Source organism: Phyllobates terribilis, unplaced genomic scaffold (assembly GCF_046119375.1).
Source record: "Phyllobates terribilis strain yellow unplaced genomic scaffold, ASM4611937v1 Scaffold_2__4_contigs__length_985480577, whole genome shotgun sequence".
Classification (NCBI taxonomy): Eukaryota; Metazoa; Chordata; class Amphibia; order Anura; family Dendrobatidae; genus Phyllobates; species Phyllobates terribilis.
The window spans coordinates 57,983,956-58,006,733 of record NW_027362762.1 but is presented as its reverse complement, the minus strand read 5'-3'; the positions used below and the strand labels follow the sequence as shown (position 1 = coordinate 58,006,733).

General features: G+C 43.6%; 1 protein-coding gene across 3 annotated transcripts in view; it reads left to right on the top strand.

Moving 5' to 3' along the window:
- DLG2 (discs large MAGUK scaffold protein 2) overlaps positions 1 to 22,778 on the top strand; it is a 1,666,258-nt gene that overhangs the window by 257,997 nt on the left and 1,385,483 nt on the right. The window contains exon 1 of one of the 3 annotated variants that reach the window (XM_073661715.1): positions 15,066 to 15,429. The exons of the other annotated variants lie outside the window; for them this stretch is intronic. Within the exon in view, the coding sequence (XP_073517816.1) occupies positions 15,400 to 15,429 (30 nt within the window). The 5' untranslated portion in view covers positions 15,066 to 15,399. Of the gene's footprint in view, positions 1 to 15,065; positions 15,430 to 22,778 lie in introns of those variants that run through there. 3 annotated transcript variants of the gene reach the window in all.

Genomic DNA, 22,778 nt, shown 5'->3' with positions numbered 1-22,778 from the left:
ACATGTCATTGAGTTGGCTTTGTTGCCCTATGACGTTGGATTATAGTCTCTGACAACTTTGGGAGATATTTTTTGGAAGCATGTATGTAATAATGCCTTCATAATCATTTTCAGACATTTCTCTCGGAACCCCCACACACTTGGTTTCCTATAGATAATACAGCAGTGGATTAATACTTTATGGCATCTAAGGAGAAACGTTTCTCCCAAGCCAGTGTAAGGAGACTTATAGGCAATGCAATGATCTTTTGGGAATTTACTTGAAATTCATAGGAGTTAATGGACAGAAAAGTGTCCAAAGACTGATACAGTCTCTAGTAAATGATGGGGACAAGCATACTTCATGTGCAGCTGGTTTGGCTGCACTTGGGCCCATGGAGGGTAGGAGGCCATAGTCACAATTCGGGGAGGGTCCAATAGCTTTCTGTGCTCAGTAGATGTCTTCCTATATACACATATGGCCAAAATTGGTACCCTTCTGGAAAAGTAAAAAAAAAAAAAAAAAACACAATGGTCACTGAAGTAACTTCAAGCTGACAAAAATGATGCTCAATTTAAATTTACAGAATATCACCTAATGAAAGTCACACATTGTCAATTTTGGTTCAGCAGAAAAAAAAACTAATGAAAATGGTCCAGGAAAAAAATGAGGATTCCCCTAGAAAAGATTTAACCCATTCACCACCTTGGGTTTTTGCGTTTTCGTTTTTTGCTCCCCTTCTTCCCAGAGCCATTACTTTTTATTTTTCTGTCAATATGGCCATGTGAGGGTTTGTTTTTTTGCGGGACGAGTTGTACTTTTGAAGGACACCATTAGTTTTACCATATTGTGTACTGGAAAACGGGAAAAAATTCCAAGTGTGGTGAAATTGCTAAAAAAGTGCAATTCCACAATTGTTTTTTTTTTTTTTACAATGTTCACTAAATGCTAAAACTGACCTGCCATTATGATTCCCCAAGTCATTCCGAGTTCGTAGATACCAAGCATTTATAGGTTATTTTTTATTTCATTAGTGAAAAAAAATCCAAAGTTTGTAAAAAAAAAAAAAAAAAAAAAAAAACTAGGGAAAGGGGGAGTAGAGACCTCCTAGGTTGATCTGATATTACCCTGTCTCTCCTAACATTCCTATCTTGGTTCCTCACCAATCACCACACAGGAACCTAAAACCCTGTATTTTCCTAGATCTAGGCCCTGGCTAGCACTAGTCAGTCCCCACTAACAACTAAAGACAACAATGTAGACAGACACGGGGGAAAGTAACTTAGCTTGAGCCGATTTCAGAGAGAAAGCACACACGTCGTCTTAGCACCAGAGAGGAAGTAAGAACAGCACGAGCTCCAAGCTTTCAGAAGGAAACATGTGAATATCACCGGCACCCTCATGCTGCAAAGTGAAAATATTTAAACACCCAGGCCAGGGTGTCAATTAGAGCACGAAGGAGGTAGCCGCTGGGTCCTAGAGCGAAACAGCTAAGAAGGTGTCTGTAATGCCAAACAAAGAGATCTTCTGCAACCAACTGCAGGGCGACTGTCACATCTGACACACTCGTGTAGACTCGTAGGTGTCTACAAACTTGTAATCAGTTGCCTATTTACAGGGTGAAAAGTAGTCATTGTGTTGTTTGGTATCATGGTTTGTACAGCACTGAACATGGACCAAAGAAAGCTAAGGAGATAGTTGTCTCAGGAGACTAAAAAGAAAATTATAGACCAATATGTTAAAGGTAAAGGCTATAAGGTCATCTCCAAACAGCTTGTTGCTCCTGTTACTACAGTTATTCAGAAGTGTAAGGTCTATGAAACTATAGTCGACCTCCCTGAACGATGCCACAAGAGGAAAACTGATGACACTTTGAAGAGACAGATAATAGGAATGGGAACCAAAGAGCCCAGAGCAACTTCTAAAGACATTAGAGGTGAAGTCCAAGGTGAAGGTCTATCAGTGTCAGATCGCACCATCCGTCGCTGTCTTGGCCAAAGTGGACTTCATGGAAGACGATGGAGGAAAGAAAATCATAAAAAAGCAAAACTGAAATTTGCCAAAATGTACATTGACAAGGCACAAAGCTTCTGGGAGAACGTCCTTTGGACAGATGAGGCAAGACTGGAGCTTTTTGATGTCACATCAGCTCTATGTTCACGGACACAAAAATAAAGCCTACTGTAAAAAGAAAAATAACATGGAGGAGCTCGGGATGTTTTGGGACTGCTTTACTGGTTCAAATCTGTGCAGGGTACAATGAAATCTCAAGATTATCAAGACATTCTGGAACGAAATGTCTGACCTAGTGTCAGAAAGCTCAGTCTGAGTTGAAGGACATGGGTCCTCCAAGAGGATAATGACCCAAAACACACATCTAAAAACATCCAAGAATGGCTGAGAGCAAAGCATCGGGCTCTTCTGAAGAGACTTCCATAAGCCTGACCTAAATCATTTAAACCTCTGCACTTTCTAGGATTTTTGTTCCAGTGGGCGGTCCTATTTGTGATTGACAGCTATCCCTGTATTACTGATAGGACCGCCCACTGGACCAAAAATCCCAGAAAGATCAGAGTTTTAATGATTACAACACAAGTTATCCTAAATATTTTCTCACCAAACAATATGTCAATCTGCTCAGCTCCTCCTGCTCTATATCATGATCCCTGCAGATTGGACTGCATTCTCATGGTGACAGGTTCCCTTTAAGGCACAATTTAAAGGGATAGTACATTTTTGTAATTTTAGTGATATGGAGGTTATTTTTTTTATAAAGGTCTGAACATCCCTGTAATAATATCCACCTAGTTGTGATAATAGCAGTTTATCCTTTCAGATGATATAAGGTAAATATGTCACATATGAATCCTCTGACTCCTTTAATGGCAGCTATATGGAATAATTTATTTGCTGCTGGTGATATTGTGTTTTATGGGAATAATGTCAGTTTCTCAGACATAACACATTCTGCAGCTATAGACAGACAGGGAGCAAGCTGAATAATTCATGAAAGATAGTGACACCTTTAGAGCATTCGTTTTATTCTTATGCAGCCTGATTAGAGGCAGAGCGCTGCTCCGCAGAGTAACATGGCAAAACAGCAGCAAAGGGTATACGAATTATTATCTGCCATGATCACTGGGTAAAGATACAGGACCGGAGACCAAACTCAAAACACAAAAGCAATGTATGTAACGCGGGTTCCCAACCTGACATACGCCATTACAATACTGGCGTCCCTTCGTGCTCCAAGGTCTGGAATGGATGCAACTTCTTCACATGTCTCCTCCCTTACCTTCCCACCATTTTGCTAAGGTATTTCATTTTATAAAGGGACTTTACAGCTTATTCAGGTTTTTGTGTTAAAAATAAATAATAAGAATATATATATATATATTTTATTTTTTTTCAATTTCAATGCTCTTTTTCATATTTCTATTTTTTTTTTAAAATAATAATGAGAAATCTTGGAATTCTCACATCGGCCACTGGGGCATTTTTACGCTCTAACTTCCTGTTGTTACAGGAAGTGCACATGTTCATGAGCCACAATGAACAGAACCTAGGCCTATTTGTTGTATTGAAGCATCTAATCAGCGTGTGCAAATTGTAAAAGGATTTAGAGCAGGGTCAGCTGTGACATTGTCCTATTGTGATTGCTGGATCCTGTTATCAGCTGTGTATAGAGGTGTCACCTGCCATTGTAATCCTGCCTCTGCTGGTAAGGAGTGTGCTGAAAACTCTTCCTAATATTAAAGGAAGTATGAGTTTGTAAATTGCATGATCGCTAATTTTGTGCTTTAAAGTACCTTATATAGATGGGTTATTCTTAGGGACGGTCATCAATATCAGATCGGTGGGGGTGCAATACCTGGCACCCCCGCTGATGAGCTGTGCTTGATGCTGACAGTGTTCAGCAGTGCTACACAGCGCCGTCAAATTTATGGTGGCCATAGCATGGTACTGCAAATCCCCCTTATTCCAATGACTAGGCATGAATCTGCACTACCCCAATATGGCCACTATACATCTGATGGCACTGTGTAGTTTCGCTCTGCAACTGAGCACAGCCGTACGCCACCGGCACCAAGAACAACAGATCGACAGCAGTGCCACATGTTGCACCCCTAAGCGATCTGATATTGAAGATCTATCCTGAGAATAGGCCATCTATATAAATTCCTGGACAACCCCTTTAAGTTTAATGCTAGCAGCTATATAAATCTATTTGCGGAGATCTCCCACTAGTTGTGGCTTAGGACAGCCAGACATTTATAACTTAGGGTTTTCTGTCCTCTTAGAAATGAAATATCTTAAGATATGTTCCTAATATATAACTACACCGCATCCTAATTATATTTGTGCCCATTTTTCTTACACTGACGTGCAAAAGGATAATATAATGTTTTGAAATTTTGACTTTCAGGCTCCATATCTCACCATCCACTACTACTTTGAGACGACCATCATTTTATAGACCTTCATCTTGGCCATCTCATACATAAATTTGACTTGCGACTATTTAGCATAGGATTAGTTATCCAGATTCTCGTCATGTCACTGCATTGTTACTGTTTTGCACCTAAAAATCTAAATTTTAATTTTTATTATTTCAGTGGTATTTTGTAAATCCATCTTTGGCTTTCAGCCCTGCCTGAATCCTTCTGGGCATGCTCTCAATCAGATTAAAACATATCTCAACCGAAATCTGATCCCAGGTCTCTTTTACACGTTCCCAAACTTGGTGCAGACTGGTCGCCTCGCTTGGGTATGTATACAGCTTTTTCTTCACCTCTACCCACAAGTGTTGGATTGGGTTGAGGTCTGGGGACTGTGGGGGCCAATCCAGCACCTCTACTTCATTGTCATTGAACCATTTCTTCTCCAATCTTGACGTATGCTTCGGGTCGTTGTCCTGCTGGAACACTATGTCCTTTTCATACCCATAGTACTGGAGTGTGCGAAGTAACTTGTCTAGTAGGATACACTTATAGCTCAGCATTGAGACCACCATCGATCCTGGTCAAGTATCCAACGCTTTTGGCTGTGAAACAACCCCATATCATCAGGCTTCCTCTACCAAACTTTACAGTTCCTTCAATTTCTCCATCTGTTGCCCCTTTTTCCCTTGTTTCTCCCAGACCCATTTGCACCCATCAGAGCCTAGTGTATTGACTTTCATCTCATCGCTTCAAATCACCCGTTTCCAATCTTCTACTGTCCACTTTTCGTACTTTTCTGCAAACTCGAGCCAATGCTTCTTATGAAGATATTGAAGTCGAGGCTGCTTCACCGTTTTTCGGGCCACCATTCTAGACTTGTGTAACGTGCGTCGCACAGTGCTTGCATGGACGTCTGTGATCTCACTATTACGAAACATATGAGCCGCCTCCACTGCCGTGTGTGGCTCACCAGAACGGATAGACCTTTTGATGAGCCGACTTGATGACTCTGATATTTTGCTTGGACGTCCACCTCTTGGCTTTGAATGGTTGGACGGACTTCATTTTGTATTCTTCATACTGTCATGGCGCTCACATGATGTGGTTTGGCAATTTTCTTGGCTGAGAGACCGCTATCGATGAGCTGGATGATGTTGCTTCTCTTTTCTTGGGAAATCTTCATGGATGCTCTTTGATTTGAATCAGTGACCTTTCACTTGGGAATCAACTTAATGACACACTGAGCTATTAGAGAATGTGAGTGTCACGGGGTTACCGCAACGGGGTGGAGCCAGAAAACCGCAGCTTCTGAGGGCCCCTACTCCGGCTCCGAGAAGAAGCACTTCTGCTTCATTTTAAGACACGTTTTATTTATTCTGGCAGAACAGGGGTTAAACGGCCATGTTGGAGATCTTGGTACTCACAGCTGAGCTCGGTTAGCCACTCTTTTTCCCTTTATAATCTGGGCTCTGATTTTAGTCCTTGTCAGAGCTAGCTTTTGCTGCATGGCTAACGGAAGGAGAGGAGTTATTATTAGAAGGAGAGTTGGAGGGATTATTAGAGACTGTTGTTTGGTTTGTACGAATGGTAATTCCTTATCCTTCTCCATTTTGGTTTATTTCCCTACCTTAACACCCTAGTGCTTCCCTCTGTTATATGTGAGTGAATATTTTGTGTGCCTGGAGTTTTCTGTTTACCCCTGTCTGTGTAGCTTTGTTTGTCGGGTGGGTGTTCTACGGTGCACAGTAGCGCCCCCTTACCTGGGTGTGGGAGGAGAACAGACGGAGGGCTAACTCAGGAGTTAAGGCGAGGGCGGAGGCACCCAGCATCCTCACCTTCAGAGGTATCCCGGGGGATAGGGCGAGCTAGTGCTCCCCCCAGTGTTGGGGACAGGGTAGGAGCCACTGTTCCCTGATCACCATCCAACTGTGCGGTGACAGTGAGAACAGGTTGTATTTTGTAGTTTACAGTAAGAAAAAGATTTTTCCACCACTAGGAGCAAGATAGTAACAATGCAGTGATGTGTCAAGAATGTAATCATATGCTAAATAGCTGCAAGTCAAATTTATGTGTAAGATAGCCAAGATGAATGTCTGTAAAATGATGGAAGTCTCACATTCAAAGCAGTAGTGGATGGTGAGATATGGAGCCTGAAATTCAAAAGTTCAAAACATTGTTACCCTTTTGTTCATCAGTGTATATCTTCTGGTGTTTCGGCAGCTCCAACACCTGCTTGTGTTTCCCACATAAGAGAATTTTCTGGCCCAGCACATTATTAGTGCGGTGTGGATGGGGCTGACCGACTGGCTGATTTTTTTAATGTTAATGTTAATGCATAGAGGGGCCTGGCTTACCTATTGAAATGAGACAGTCAACCAGCCCCATTCAGTCTTTACTTTGCAAGATGGAAATATCCCTTTTATGATCTAGTTAATAGAGAAGAGAAAATATAACCTCTGCCATGTGCCAGCAGTTATTAGTACCATAGATTATTAATGATATATTATGATATTGATTACCTAATCTATGGATAAGTCATCAATATCAGATCAGCGGGGTCTGATACCTGGCAGTTCCTTCGATCAGCTGATTCCCCGTGGCAGTTCGATGTAAACCATGAACAGAGCAGAAACAGTATAACTTTGTTACCTGTGTAGTGGCCATTGCCGAATACTCCTCTCATATTGAACTGAACAGGGGAACAGAGTTTTGCTTTTCTGGCTCCGTTTTTTTTTTTTACATCTGGAGCTGAAAACAGTGGGTCCGACTCCCAGCTCCCCACCGATCTGATATAGACGTACTAGACTGAGGATAGGTCATTATAAGGCTGAACAACCCTTTTAACAAAGGATGGCCCCAGTCCAGTACCCTAATCAATTCTGAAAGTTACTACAAAGAGCATCCTTCCTCTGTACAAACATTAATTTAAATGGGCACTGGGTAATGCTTCAGTTCCCCTGTGGCGATGCTGTAGGATAATTGAGCAGTTCTAGATTCCATCATAGATTACCGCTGATCAGTGGTGTAACTTGAAGCTTCTAAAATCTCAGACTTCAATTCTTAGGGGTCTTGAATAGTATTGGTCATGTCATACAGACCTTTTTAGGACCTTTTAGACTTGAGTAACTGAGTGAGACTCCAGACCTTTTGGGACCCCTTAGGTTCCAGGACCTGGGTGAAATTATGGACCATTTTTGGTACCCCTTAATCTCTAGCACCTAGATAAGGCTGTGGATCGTTTTGGGATCCCTTAGGCTTCAAGACCTGGGTAAGATTGGACTGTGGACTGTATCTGTACCACTTAGGCTCCAGGACCATAGTGATGCTGTGGACCTTTTTGGGACCTCTTAGGCTCCAGAATCTAGGTGACACAGCTGACCTTTTTTGAGACCTATTAGGCTACAGGACATGGATAAGACTTCAGACCTTGTTGGGACCCTTTAGGCTCCAGAACCTGGGTGAGACTGTGGACCTTTTTTGGACCCCTGGGGCTCTGAGACCTGGGTGAGACTGCAGACCTTTTTGCGACAACTTAGGTTCCAGAACCTGGGTGAGACTGCAGACTGTTTAGGGACCCCTTAGAGTACATGACCTGGGTAAGACTGAACATTTTTTGGGACCTCTTAGGCTCCAGGACCTGGGTGAGACTGGACCTTTTTAGGATCCACTAGGCTCTGGGACCTGGGTGAGAGTGCAGACATTTTTGTGACTCTGTAGGCTTCAGGACCTGGGTGAGATTACAGCCCGTACACCCACGGCATTGATCACTGGGGGTCCCAGCAGCTCAACATCCTGTAATCATTGGGGAAAACTTCTAACAAAAAGAGATTGTCCAAACCAGTCCACAAAAATATAAATATATAGAGGTGAATATATTTTCTTCTACCAACCAGGGTGCAGATGGTTACAAAAATCATCTATCTTTTGCTGGAGGACCCAACATTAGAGATGAGAGGTGTTCGACTAGAATTCAAATTCGAGCTGTTTTGGGCGGTGTTCGAGTCATTCGACGAACGCGAACGATTTGCAAAAAATTCGGCTGTTCGAGGTTATGTTCGATAACTGTTCGTGCACCAAAAGCGTGTCCTGCATGTCTGGCGCTATTTAGAGCACCAATCATGCAGGGATTGTCTGCCACTCACTGTAATGCCACAGCCTTGGTGATTGTGGCATTGCAGTGGTTGCCCACATCGATGGGAAAAGTGCTCACAGTGAAACATGAAAAGCCGGCAATTCAGCAGCGGCATACACAGGTACCCGACAATTTAGAACAGAAAGAATAGAGTATCACACATAGATTAGATAGATAGAAACATGTCAGTCACATATATAAGAAGTACAGTGACAGTGTTGATTACTGTGCTTGTCATTTAGTGTTAAAGGATTTATTAAAAAAAATATTAGTGTTTTCATGCACTGTCTCTTTAAAATAAGCCGGCCGGCAATTCAGCATCGGTACCCGACAATTTAGAACAGAAAGATAGAGCATCACACATAGATTAGAAAGATAGAAACATGTCAGTCACATATATAAGAAGTACAGTGACAGTGTTGATTACTGTACTTGTCATTTAGTGTTAAAATAAAGGATTTATTAAAAAAAAAAATTTAGTCTCTAGCGGAGGTTAAGCAGACAACCGGGGCAGATGTTTGAAGCCTGGGAAGGGGGTAATACCCACGGAGCTTCCCAGGCTACTAATATCAGCCCCCAGCTGAATACCTAGCCTTTACTAGCTATTAAAATGGGGGACCCAAAAAAAAATGACGTGGGGTCCCCCCTATTTTAATAGCCAGCAAAGGCTAGGCAGACAGCTGGGGGCTGATATTAATAGCCCAGGAAGGGTGCCATGAATATTGGCCCCCTCCCAGGCTAGAAACACCAGCTGTCAGCCGCCCCAGAAATGGCGCATCCATAGGATGCGCCAATTCTGGCACTTAGCCTCGCTCTTCCCACTGCCCTGTAGCGGTGGCAGTGGGTTAATAGGGCTGGGGTTGATGTCAGCTTATAATGCCAGCTGACATCAAGCCCAGGTTAGTAATGGAGAGGCGTCTGTAAGACACCCCCATTACTAACCCCATAGTCAAAGTTAAAAAAAAACACAAACACCCAGAATAAAGTCCTTTAATTGAAATAAACACACAATTCTTTATTGTTCTAAATTAAACCATACTTACCATCACGCCCATTCCAGCTGAAGCCAACAATCTCCTGCAATAAAAGTAAAATAATAAAGCAACATCATCCTTACCTTTCCATGGTTCCCAGGAGAGCTTCAGCTCTGCTACATTCACATGACAGGCTGGATCGCAGCCGAAAGCTGCCATCTAGCTTGCCATGCCGCAGACACTGAGAAGCGCAGGCATGCTTGTGCTCCTCAGTGTCTCGCTGTGATGGCATAAAGATGAGCCAAGGTCATGTCCAATGAACTCAGCTCACCTCAATGCATGTCACTGACAGCGTGGGAAAATTCTCCTGCGCTTTCAGTCATCGTGAGAGAATTCTCCTGCTGAAGCGCTGAGCGCAGGAGAATTTTCCCACGCTGTCAGTGACGTGCATGAGGTGAGCTCATGTCCAATGAACTCAGCTCACCTCATACACGTCACTGACAGCATGGGAGAATTCTCCTGGACATGCGCTTGAGCAGGAGAATTCTCCCACGCTGGGATGGCATTGAGATGACAGGCTGGATCACAGCTGAGCGCTGCCATCCAGCTTGTCATCCTTCAGAGACACTGCAGAGCGCAAGCATGCCTGCGCTCTGCAGTGTCTATGAAGGATGGCATGCTGGATGGCAGCGCTCAGCTGCCATCCAGCCTGTCATCTCAATGCCATCCCAGCGTGGGAGAATTCTCCTGCTGAGGTGCTGAGCGCAGGAGAATTTTCCCACGCTGTCAGTGACGTGCATGAGGTGAGCTCATGTCCAATGAACTCAGCTCACCTCATGCACCTCACTGACAGCGTGGGAGAATTGCCTGCGCTCCGCAGTGTCTATGAAGGATGGTATGCTGGATGGCAGCGCTCAGCTGCCCTCCAACCTGCCATCCCAGCGTGGGAGAATTCTCCTGCTGAAGCGCTGAGCGCAGGAGAATTTTCCCACGCTGTCAGTGACGTGCATGAGGTGCGCTGAGTTCATTGGACATGACCTCGGCTCATCTGGATGCCGTCACAGCGAGACACTGAGGAGCGCAAGCATGCCTGCGCTTCTCAGTGTCTGCGGCATGGCAAGCTGGATGGCAGCTTTCGGCTGCGATCCAGCCTGTCATGTCAATGTAGCAGAGCTGAAGCTGTCGTGGGAACCATGGAAAGGTAAGGATGAGGTTGCTTTATTATTTTACTTTTATTGCAGAAGACATTGACTTCAGCTGGAATGGGCGTGATGGTAAGTATGGTTTCATTTAGAACATTAAAAAATTGTGTGTTTATTTCAATTAAAGGACTTTATTCTGGGTGTTGTGTTTTTTTAAATACTTTACTAGAAATTCATGGCGGTCATGTCTAATATTGGCGTGACCCCATGAATTTTGGGCTTAGGGCCAGCTGATAATGCCTTGCTGGCCCTAACCCCTTTATTACCCAGTGAGCCACCGCACCAGGGCCCTGGATGAGTTGGGTACAGCGCCAGAAGATGGCACTTCTATGAACGCGCCATTTTCTGGGGTGGCTGCGGACTGCAATTTGCAGCGGGGGGGCCCAGAAAACTTGGGCCTCCCTGCGCTGCGAATTCCAGCCCCCAGCTGCATAGTTGTACCTGGCTGGACACAAAAATAGGGCGAAGCCCCACGTATTTTTTTTTTGTATTATTTCTTGAAATTCATGAAATAATTAAAAAAAAAGGGCTTCCCTATATTGTTGTGTCCAGCCAGGTACAAATAGGCAGCTGGTGGTTGGGGGCAGCCCATTCCTGCCTGCTGTACCTGGCTGGACACAAAAATAGTGCGAAGCCCCACGGCAATTTTTTTTAAATTATTTCATGAAATTCATGAAATAATTAAAAAAAAAGGGCTTCCCTATATTGTTGTGTCCGGCCAGGTACAAATAGGCATCTGGATGCTGTACCTGGCTGGCATACAAAAATATGGCGAAGCCCATGTCAAAATTTTTGGGAAAAATTTATTAAAAAATAATAAAAAAATAATAATTTAGGGACTGCATCTTTATTAACCACTCACGTGGAGGGGTTAATAAAGATGCAGTTCCTAAATGTGTTTTTTTTTTTTAATTTTATTGAATTTTTCACCAAAAATTTGACGTGGCCTTCGCCATATTTTTGTTTCCAGCCAGGTACAGCAGGCAGGAACGGGCTGCCCCCAACCCCCAGATGCCTATTTGTACCTGGCTGGAAACAAAAATACAGGGAAGCCCTTTTTTAAATTATTTCATGAATTTCAAGAAATAATAAAAAAAAAAATACGTGGGGCTTCGCCCTATTTTTGTGTCCAGCCAGGTACATCTAGGCAGCTGGGGGCTGGAATCCACAGCACAGGGAGGCCCAAGCTTTCTGCCCCCCCCCCCCCCCTGCAAATTGCAGTCGGCAGCCACCCCAGAAAATGGCGCGTTCGTAGAAGCGCCATCTTCTGGTGCTGTACACAACTCATCCAGGGCCCTGGTGCGGTGGCTCACTGGGTAATAAAGGGGTTAGGGCCAGCTTGGCATTATCAGCTGGCCCTAAGCCCGAAATTCATGGGGTCGCGCCAATATTAGACATGACCGCCATGAATTTCTAGTAAAGTTTTTAAAAAAACACAACACCCAGAATAAAGTCCTTTAATTGAAATAAACACACAATTTTTTAATGTTCTAAATGAAACCATACTTACCATCACGCCCATTCCAGCTGAAGCCAACGATCTCCTGCAATAAAAGTAAAATAATAAAGCAACCTCATCCTTACCTTTCCATGGTTCCCACGACAGCTTCAACTCTGCTACATTCACATGACAGGCTGGATCGCAGCCGAAAGCTGCCATCCAACTTGCCATGCCGCACACACTGAGAAGCGCAGGCATGCTTGCGCTCCTCAGTGTCTCGCTGTGACGGCATCCAGATGAGCCGAGGTCATGTCCAATGAACTCAGCTCACCTCATGCACGTCACTGACAGCGTGGGAAAATTCTCCTGCGCTCAGCGCTTGAGCAGGAGAATTCTCCCACTCTGGGATGGCATTGAGATGGCAGGCTGGATGGCAGCTGAGCGCTGCCATCCAGCATTCCATCCTTCATAGACACTGCAGAGCGCAGGCAATTCTCCCACGCTGTCAGTGACGTGCATGAGGTGAGCTGAGTTCATTGGACATGAGCTCACCTAATGCACGTCACTGACAGCGTGGGAAAATTCTCCTGCGCTCAGCACTTCAGCAGGAGAATTCTCCCACGCTGGGATGGCATTGAGATGACAGGCTGGATGGCAGCTGAGCGCTGCCATCCAGCATGCCATCCTTCATAGACACTGCAGAGCGCAGGCATGCTTGCGCTCTATGGTGTCTCTGAAGGATGACAAGCTGGATGGCAGCGCTCAGCTGTGATCCAGCCTGTCATCTCAATGCCATCCCAGCGTGGGAGAATTCTCCTGCTGAAGCGCTGAGCGCAGGAGAATTCTCCCACGCTGTCAGTGACGTGCATGAGGTGAGCCGAGTTCATTGGACATGACCTCGGCTCATCTTTATGCCGTCACAGCGAGACACTGAGGAGCACAAGCATGCCTGCGCTTCTCAGTGTCTGCGGCATGGCAAGCTGGATGGCAGCTTTCGGCTGCGATCCAGCCTGTCATGTGAATGTAGCAGAGCTGGAGCTGTCCTGGGAACCATGGAAAGGTAAGGATGATGTTGCTTTATTATTTTACTTTTATTGCAGAAGACATTGGCTTCAGCTGGAATGGGTGTGATGGTAAGTATGGTTTAATTTAGAACAATAAAGAATTGTGTGTTTATTTCAATTAAAGGACTTTATTCTGGGTGTTTGTTTTTTTTTTTTAACTTTTACTATGGGGTTAGTAATGGGGGTGTCTTATAGACGCCTCTCCATTACTAACCTGGGCTTGATGTCAGCTGGCATTATAAGCTGACATCAACCCCAGCCCTATTACCCCACTGCCACCGCTACAGGGCAGTGGGAAGAGCGAGGCTAAGTGCCAGAATTGGCGCATCCTATGGATGCGCCATTTCTGGGGCGGCTGACGGCTGGTGTTTCTAGCCTGGGAGGGGGCCAATATTCATGGCACCCTTCCTGGGCTATTAATATCAGCCCCAGCTGTCTGCCTAGCTTTTGCTAGCTATTAAAATAGGGGGGACCCCATGTCATTTTTTTGGGGGTCCCCCATTTTAATAGCTAGTAAAGGCTAGGTATTCAGCTGGGGGCTGATATTAGTAGCCTGGGAAGCTCCGTGGGTATTACCCCCTTCCCAGGCTTCAAACATCTGCCCCAGCCGTCTGCTTAACCTCTGCTAGAGACTAAAATTACGGGGAACCCCACGCCAATTTTTTTTAATAAATCCTTTATTTTAACACTAAATGACCAGTACAGTAACCAACACTATCACTGTACTTCTTATATATGTGACTGACATATTTCTATCTATCTAATCTATGTGTGATGCTCTATTCTTTCTGTTATAAATTGTCGGGTACCGATGCTGAATTGCCAGCCGGCTTTTTTAAAGAGACAGTGCATGAAAACACTATTATTTTTTAAAATAAATCCTTTAGCACTAAATGACAAGTACAGTAAGCAACACTGTCACTGTACTTCTTATATATGTGACTGACATGTTTCTATCTATCTAATCTATGTGTGATGCTCTATTCTTTCTGTTCTAAATTGTCGGGTACCGGTGTATGCCACTGCTGAATTGCCGGCCGGCTTTTTTAAAGAGAGTGTCTTCTGAGCAGTTTGTCAGCTTTTGGACACCTTTGAAGGTGTTTTCTATGTGTTTCTATGTGTTTTTGTTTGCCTGCCATTGGTTTTAACGGTGTTCGACAGTGTTCTAAGGTGTTTGACGAACAGTTCCACGAACATCCCGGTGTTCGACGAACCGAACCGAACCCGAACACTACGGGGGTGGCTCAACACTACCCAACATGCCTGTACATTACACAGGTAGCCTATTGAAATGTGTAATGATTAATTTCCCCTGTGGTGGCGCTGTAGAAGAATGAAACACTTCCTGCTGATTTCTGCACTGATCGCCTTGATCATGTTATCCTCCAAAAGGATTATCCATTGTGTAGAGATCCCTTTTAAGGATTGTACGTGGCTCCTTTCATGTACCGATGTCGGTTTATGATAGAGTTAAGATTTCTGCTGTCTTTCACGTCTTCCAGTTTGCAGAAGCCGCTTTCTACGCGGCATTCAAACAGATGGCGTGTATACTTAGCAGAAGCTGTCTTTAAACAAGACGTGTTCTAAGAAAAAAAAAAAAACAACGTGCTCCCCTTATATTAAAGGCAAATCTTTGCACGGGAGCAGGATTGGAAGGATTGCCCCTTTAAAAATCTATGCCCTGCAGTTGCATGAGACAAGTTGGCAGTATATTGTTTTGGGCATGATGAAGCAGTTCGGTATTCTGAAAAGCATGCTTACTATTTGAAGTCGGATTTTTTTTTTTTTTTTTTGCTGCCTTTTGTCATCTGCTGATAAAAAAAAAAAAAAAAAGGGAAAAAAAAAAAAAAAAAGGGGCCGTTTAGATGAGAAAAGTAACCTGAGTCATGCTGCATTCACGCCTGGAAGTTTTGATTCACATTATCTCTAATGGATCAGCCGATACCTGTGTGAACCGGGGATGCCTTTAGCATTGCGAAGGAAGACTTGCCTTCCCTATTGAAGGGCCCATTGGAAAAAAAAAAAAAAAGCACACACACATACATACGTACAGCCTCGGCAGCTCGGAGATTCCTGTTTTGTTCTGGCTTTTTGTCTGGAAGGACAAAGATTTCCTTCGATTTTTGCTTATGATTTGTGATTTACCCAGTCGAGCAAAGCAGAAATGGATTGTCTGTGCATTGTGACGACCAAGGTAGGATTGCAAATCTTTGTGTGTTGTGTGCATGACCGTATCTGCTGCTCCGCTGCTCTGCTGCTGCTGGGATGAAGTAGTGGAGAAAAGAGCAGAATTCAGACTGCAGATCCATTGACAAATCTCCCTTGTGAAAGCAGTTTATCGCTACGGTGTGGATTATCGTCTATTTTTTTTCCCCTTTAATTACAGTAATTTTTTTTGAGAATGTGCTCACTATGCATTTAAGACATCATAGGTGATTTTTGAGCTAAGATGTAGCGAAAATTAAATAAAAAAATAAAATATGCTTAAATAATAAAAAAAAAATTTTTTAAAATAAAGTGCATACACCCCAAAAATATGAATTTTAAATATTTTATATATGTTTTTTATTTTATATGTTTAAATGAAATGCAGAAGCAAAAAAAATAGAAATATATTTTAAATATTTTTGATTTTTTGGTGCTTATTTTTTTTTTTTTAGAATTAAAGCAAAATTCACATAATGCAGAGGCAAAAATGAGAAATATATTTTAAATATTTTAGATTTTTTTATACGTAATATTTTTTTTTAGAATTAAAGCAAAATAATAAAATGCTTATGCAAAAAAAAAAAATAGAAATATATTTTATTTGAAAATTTGAAAAGAATATAATTTATATTATTTTTATGTGTAATTTTTTTTAGGATGACAATTAAAAATATTATATTTAGAATGTAATTGAAAAAAAAAATCATCTATGGTTGGTTTGTGGAGAACTACTTTACTGGGTGTCACCATGGTGATAGATAACTTTTGTTAAAAGTGTTTTCTCAGTGTGCAAAGTAGTGGGATTTTTTTTTCTTAATAGATAATTGAAAAATGTGTAATACACTTGCAATTGTTTTTTTTTTTAATCTGGTGCTGAGCCATTCATTTTTCCATTGTTATTTTTTTTACGTATTCTATAAAGTTTTAGGGTATGTCGCAAACTTTCTCTTTCTATTATGAATATAACATTGTGCATAGACTGACCTTCTCCTAGACTATATATAAATTGTTTATAGGTGTGTGTGTGTGTATGTATATATATATATATATATATATATTTATTTATTTACTCACTTATTTTTTTATTTTTCCAACTACCGTATATATTTCACATAAAAAGTAATAAAAATGACTTTTTCTATACTTTCCAGTGTGGATGTCCTTTGAATAGTGCTAAGCTAAGCGCCATTCAGATATTTTATTGTAAATACTAGTGTTTTTTTTATTATTTTATTGTAAAAAAAAATAAAATTAACAGATTGTAAAAAAAAAGCTAAGTATTATAAAATGTTTCTATGAAAAACGAATGGTGGCGTAGAAAAATATTTTACATTTATATTTTTTGTAAGTTGGGATTGTTACATAATTTGCTTTTTTTTTTTTTTCTTTTGTGGATGGTGCAAAAAGTTCAGACAATCTATTTTGTTATTTTCGGAGTTGTCTGATTAGGAAATCAATTAATGGTTTTAATTTCCACATCAATATGATGTAAGCAGGAGTTGAACAGCTTATTAAAACTGACACTAATGAAAGTAATACTCCGTACTTCCTGCACTAAAACAATGGGGGGTCTGGATGAACAGTCAGCTCTCAGTACAAACTGTTAGCAAGATGAATAAATTCATGTCCTGATGGTAAATGTAATAGGTCCCGAGACATAAACTGTAATAAAAGTCTACCAAGGAGCAGTCCCAGACTCCGCTCATATTAATATCAATTGTAATAGCAAAAGTCCCAACGTGAAATGATAAGAAATAATATATTGCTTGGTAGATTTGACCTGATTCAACTCCTCATGCCCTGGGATTAAACATAGATTTCATAAACTATCTATATTGGGAGAAGCCAGAAGATCAAGCCCCCTATACACAATAGATAGCTGTTGTATAAGCTATGACAGTTGTTTCTCCTCGGAATGCCCTTGTGTTTTCTATAAGAGAGCTGCTATCCCACTCCTCTGGCGGCGGCTTATCTTGGCGGAGAACAAAAGTATAGGCCATTGAAATGCCAATGGCTGGCTCCTGCTTTCCTCCAACATCATCTGTTGCAGAGACTCAGGACGCCCCGAAAAAATGACAGCTACTCTCAATACCGTTCCGGCTTATAGTTTTTTTTTTTAAGGTTAAAGGTAGACATAACTCCATCGAGTTCATCCTATAACCTAATATGTTTATCCAAAGGAAGGCAAAAACCCCATGGGGCAGATGTTCATTGCCCTATAATAGGGGAAAAAATCCTTCCCGACTCCAGATATGGTAATCAGACTAGTTCCCTGGATCAAAAGTCCCATCACAGAATCTAGTTCCCATAACTTGTAATATGATATTTTTCAAGAAAGGCATCTAGGCATCCTTGTACTTTTTTTTTAGCTTAAACATGTTTTGGTCACTTTTCAACTTTTCAATGTCCTTGAGACATTGGCTTGAAAAGTTAAGCAAAATGTGTTAACCATACAAAGTGGAGTACTCATTGTGTGATCCTAAAAACAAAGTATTGGTGGAAAGGCAATTAACGCTTGCGTTCCCCAATGCAAAACCTGTAATGGCTATGTACCGTTTATAATACAGGTGTTTTATTCTCGGCCTAATCTAAACTTCTCTAAAAATGTCTCCTATTAAAAGCAAACTTTCCTCATGAAAGGCCATCATTAGGAGGCCATCGGTCACACCAAAATGACTATAATTTAGAAATGAGCAATTTGATTCACTCTGTCCTTGTCTAGCGTTCAGTCCAGGCCTCTGTTGTAGCTGGTACACAATTCTTCACCTGGCATCCCCAGGTCAGCATCCTGGACGCCTTTGCCTCTTACTAGGCCCCTTAATGTCATGAAATCTAAGGGCCCAGAAAGCATCAGAGGTTCCCAGAATGCCATAACGAGGATGGCGGGCACAGGAGCCAAGACCGGCAGCCATAGAGGCCCGAACAAGACCAAGGCTACGTGAATCGAATCACTCATCTCTACTATAAAACATCAAATGTGTATGGGCATATTTAGAATTATATAGGTTGACCCATGGCAGCCCTTGACTAACAGATCTGACCCCATAAAACTAAGAAGTTATTTGGTGGTCTAATCTCAGGAACTTCCACTTTTAAGGAAACATGGGATCTTTACATGGAGAACTAGACAAGCACTTTCTGTACTTCTGGATAGATTTGAATAGGGTCTCGTTAACGGCAATAGTGGGGGTCCCAGTGGTCAGATTTCAACCTATCCTACCTGTCTGCTTGCCAGTTTATAAAGTAATAATGAGGTTCAAGATAAGGTGAGAACCAACATGTTGTTTCTTAATTAGACCTTTATGAAAACTTTCCACTATGTCATACTTTCTTACAATTAGGCATGGGATGCCGGTAAGTTCTAGGAGAACACTGGTTGCATCTCGTGAAGAACTTAGATGAAATTTTACATGAATTTTTCCAACGACATGTCTCCGCACCCCAATTACACATAATTTTTCCTGCCCCTTCAATGTGCGCTTGGATGCCTGGAGTCTGTCTGATCATGGAGTATCTTGGTGCCACGCACAAAACTCATTCTGGGAGCATCGCTTTCCAAGGGGATTAGATGGGGACAACCATACCATTGGTGCAACTGGGGCCCAAGAGGTAAGGGGGCCCACTTTCACCTTCAGTGCAGGTAGAATTGCATATTATGATGAGCTCTTAGACTGTAAAGTACGAAATATTGCTCTTGCACAAGGGTCCCCGTCCGCTCCTGGTTTTGGGTCATGTGTGGGAGATTTGCATGAGTCTGGGAGGTCTACTCTTTTTTTTTTTTTTTAGAGAGAACCTGCTGGATGTTTTGGGAGAGATAGCAAATATGCATTAAGTTCACGGCCTACTTTTTGAGTTAAGCATTGGTCAAAGATAGAAGCAAGCAGGTGAAGGGGGGGCACGGGCCGGTTTCAACATGCTGTGGGCCGGAACTAAGTTCTCTTTGCCCTGAAACCCCTCTTCTAAAAAGGAGTGAGAGTGGAGTGTACTGTGTGGTGAAGTTTGTTCTCACTTTTACTTCAGGAGTCCCCCTTACCTCCCCTTCCTTGAGACCGACCGATACCGGCTGCAAACATGACAGGAGACCTTGGGTCCGAGTTAACAAGTTTGTCTTTACTGTGCAATTCATTTACACACGGCTGCAGCATACAAGATAAAGACAGTCTTTTTGTGGTGATGGTGTTCCCTTGGCTCTGTGTCCTACCAATCCTTGTCCCCGTCCTGTCCTGAGACCCAACATCTTCCTCTTTCCCTGCGACCCGGCCGACATCTTCCTCTTCTAGGAGGCAGAGGCCTGCTTTTCAGGTCCTCTTCTGGACCATAGGTCCAACAGTGTCCCAGCGTCCAGATGGAGCTTCAGACCCATTTTCATTCCTGTTAGGAAACTAGCACTAGTTGAACGCTTTCTTTCCTGCTGTATCTGCCTCTAGGAACTTGCTTTTATATCCGTTCAGCCTTGCTTCTTCCACTCCACTCTCCTTACAGGACTTGTACCTGCTCTGTGCTGTGTAAGTTATGAACTCAGAACTAACTGTGCTGTGTGAGTGATTGACTCCACACTCTGGCTAACTAACTGCAATGCAGAAAAACCTTTTCTATAAACTGTACTAACCCCTCCCATACTATGAGCTAATCCCAATGTAAACTATCTAATTTACTATGTGTGTAACTATGTCCCTATCTGCTGTATGGTTGTCCTAGTGGACAGACCTCCCGCATACCGAGGGACGGTCTTATGCAAAGCCTATAGGAGTACCGACATATAACGGCCATAGGAATAAAATATAAAACACTGTTTATCACACAAATAACACACTACAGCACACCCAATAAAACACAACTTGCAACAACGCAATTAACTCCTATGTTGCCACGGCGTCTTCAGCCCACCACCCTCTTCATGCTCCCATGGCAAAGTATGGCCGTCCCCGACCATTCTATTCAGGTATGCATAAAATCACACAACACACAAATTTATAAAACCAACACCCTCTTCTTCTCCCGTGAACGACATCCACATCTGAGCAACTTGGCCGGCCGCATAACAGAACGGCCCGACCGGAGTGTCCAAGTTCTTTTCCTTAAAAGAAGGCAATAGGCTCCCTGGTGTCAAACGGCCACTTCAGCTGGGAAACTGTATCGGTACTTGGAGCAGTCACTCTTGAGCTCACCAACATTAACTCAAAGATGGCCTACAACTCGGGAGAACAGCAACAGAAGAAAAAAAACAAGTTTGCTTTTTCTCTTTTTCCTTATCATGTTTCTCTTTGAGGTAAGTAAGCCAGGTGTTGGGGGAAGGAGGGTGGTCCCACATCCAGGGACGTTCTGGATACTTTTCCTTCCCTTTGTCTACTTTTGGAGGATCAGTCCCAGTTATTACGATATTCATGGAGTTGTTATTGACTAATGAAAAGTGCCGCACGGCTGCATGGGGAGCTCCAACAATGGAACTTCTGGCCTCATCAGTCCGTTTGGGAACAGATGTGCAGGGCTCTGGTGTGCAGGTCTGCATACCTGCGTTGTTTTCTGTTGGGGCTTGGGCACTTCCGAGGCCCGGAACATGGACAGAGTGGGTGGGTGTCACCTTTGGTGACGGTGGGCCCGCTCAGATGCAGCTTCCTCCTCCCAGCGAGCAGCCTCTTCGGATGTAAATGGACGCGCGTATATCCCTTCCTGTACCAGACTTTGCAGAAGGAAATTTTCTCCCACACATAAAGGCTGTGTTGCCGATAAGGGAGAGTGTCTCTTTTAACCATTGTGCAGTTAACATAAACTTCATCTTTGGTCCCCTGCTCTTTAATGAAGCCATAGCCCCGGATGTGGTTGAAGTCCACGTCCCTCCCCTCCATGCACTGCTTCTCAAACGTGGCGCGTTTTGGGCCTGCCAATCACGAGCGAGCGAGCTCATCCGCCTGCATGCGCTCTTCCACCACGTCAGGGAGCTCCTGCGGCCAGGAGAAGTGAAGGGACGGTGGCCTCTCCGGGATAGGTGGTCTCAGTTACCATGGCCCCATCGAAACTTTCGGGCGTAGCCTGTTGCAGGGGCACAGAGGGAGGAACAGGGACCGTCTGAGGTACAGGAGCAGGCAGAGGAATAGGAGCAGGCAGGGGGACCGAGGCCAACATGGGAAACACCTCCTCTTTATCTTCCTCCTCTTCGGCCGCCTCAGGGGACATCGACGGCCCAGGAGGAGTACACTGACCTTTCGAGGGGAAGTACTCCAAGCCCAGCATTCTCAGCTCCACAAGCATTTGACTCCAGTACACGATATGTATTTCATGCTGGACGAGGCCCATCTTCGGACACGACGTGGCCTCCCAGTGCGCCCCGGCCACCATTGGGACTTCCTCCGGTTCATAGAGAACTTTCCCAGCGGCTGTCCCCGTGGTGGTGATTTGGATAACCTCTTCATCCGATGAGCAGTTCAATCTCTCAGCCCCTTGGGAAAATGAAATGGTCCGGCTCATCTTCCCTCTCTCCTGATGTGTGTCTTCTCTGAGGTAATGCTGGAAGCAAAATGGCGCTGGCGAGTCACTTCATGTGCGTTTTCCGCCCGATAGGCTCCCCCCTTCCAGCGGTCGCAACAATGGCACGGACAATATCTCCGTTGTCACTCCTCTTGACCTCGCCTCCAGACGCACCCTCTCATCACGTCTCTCACCAGGTGAGGCCTCTCTCGTCATGGTCAGCTTCTTCTCCTGTGTCGCTCCACCTTTTTTGGGATGGATCTTGGATCTGGAAAAATTCTTGGAGGTTGATACTTTGGTGGGCCGGGCACAGACCTTTCGCGGCTTCGGACGCTGACCACTCCCATGATGGGCAGGATCTCCCCTCTTCGGACCTTCAGTAGTCGCCATCTTTGGACCCACATTGCTGTCCGCCATCTTGGAAATCGTGCCGCTATCTGCCGTTTTGGAGATCAAGTCGCTGTCCACCATTTTCTTCGCCTTTAAGGTACTTCTTTCTTTTTCTTTGGTTTCCCCGCATTCTTTATTTTCTTCACTTTCCAGAGTCTGACCCTGCTCGCAGCACCGCTTGAAGGGGGGGCCAGGGCCGGTTTCAATACGCTGTGGACCGGAACTAAGTTCTCTTTGCCCTGAAACCCCTCTTCTAAAAAGGAATGAGCGTGGAGTGTACTATGTGGTGAAGTTTGTTCTTTACTCACTGTTACTTCAGGAGTCCTCGTTACCTCCCCGTCCTTGAGACCGGTACCAGCTGCAAACAAGACAGGAGATCTTGGGTCCAGGTTAACAGGTTCGCCTCTACTGTGCAATTCATTTACACACGGCTGCAGCATACAGATAAAGACAGAGTCTTTATGTGGTGTTGGTGTTCCC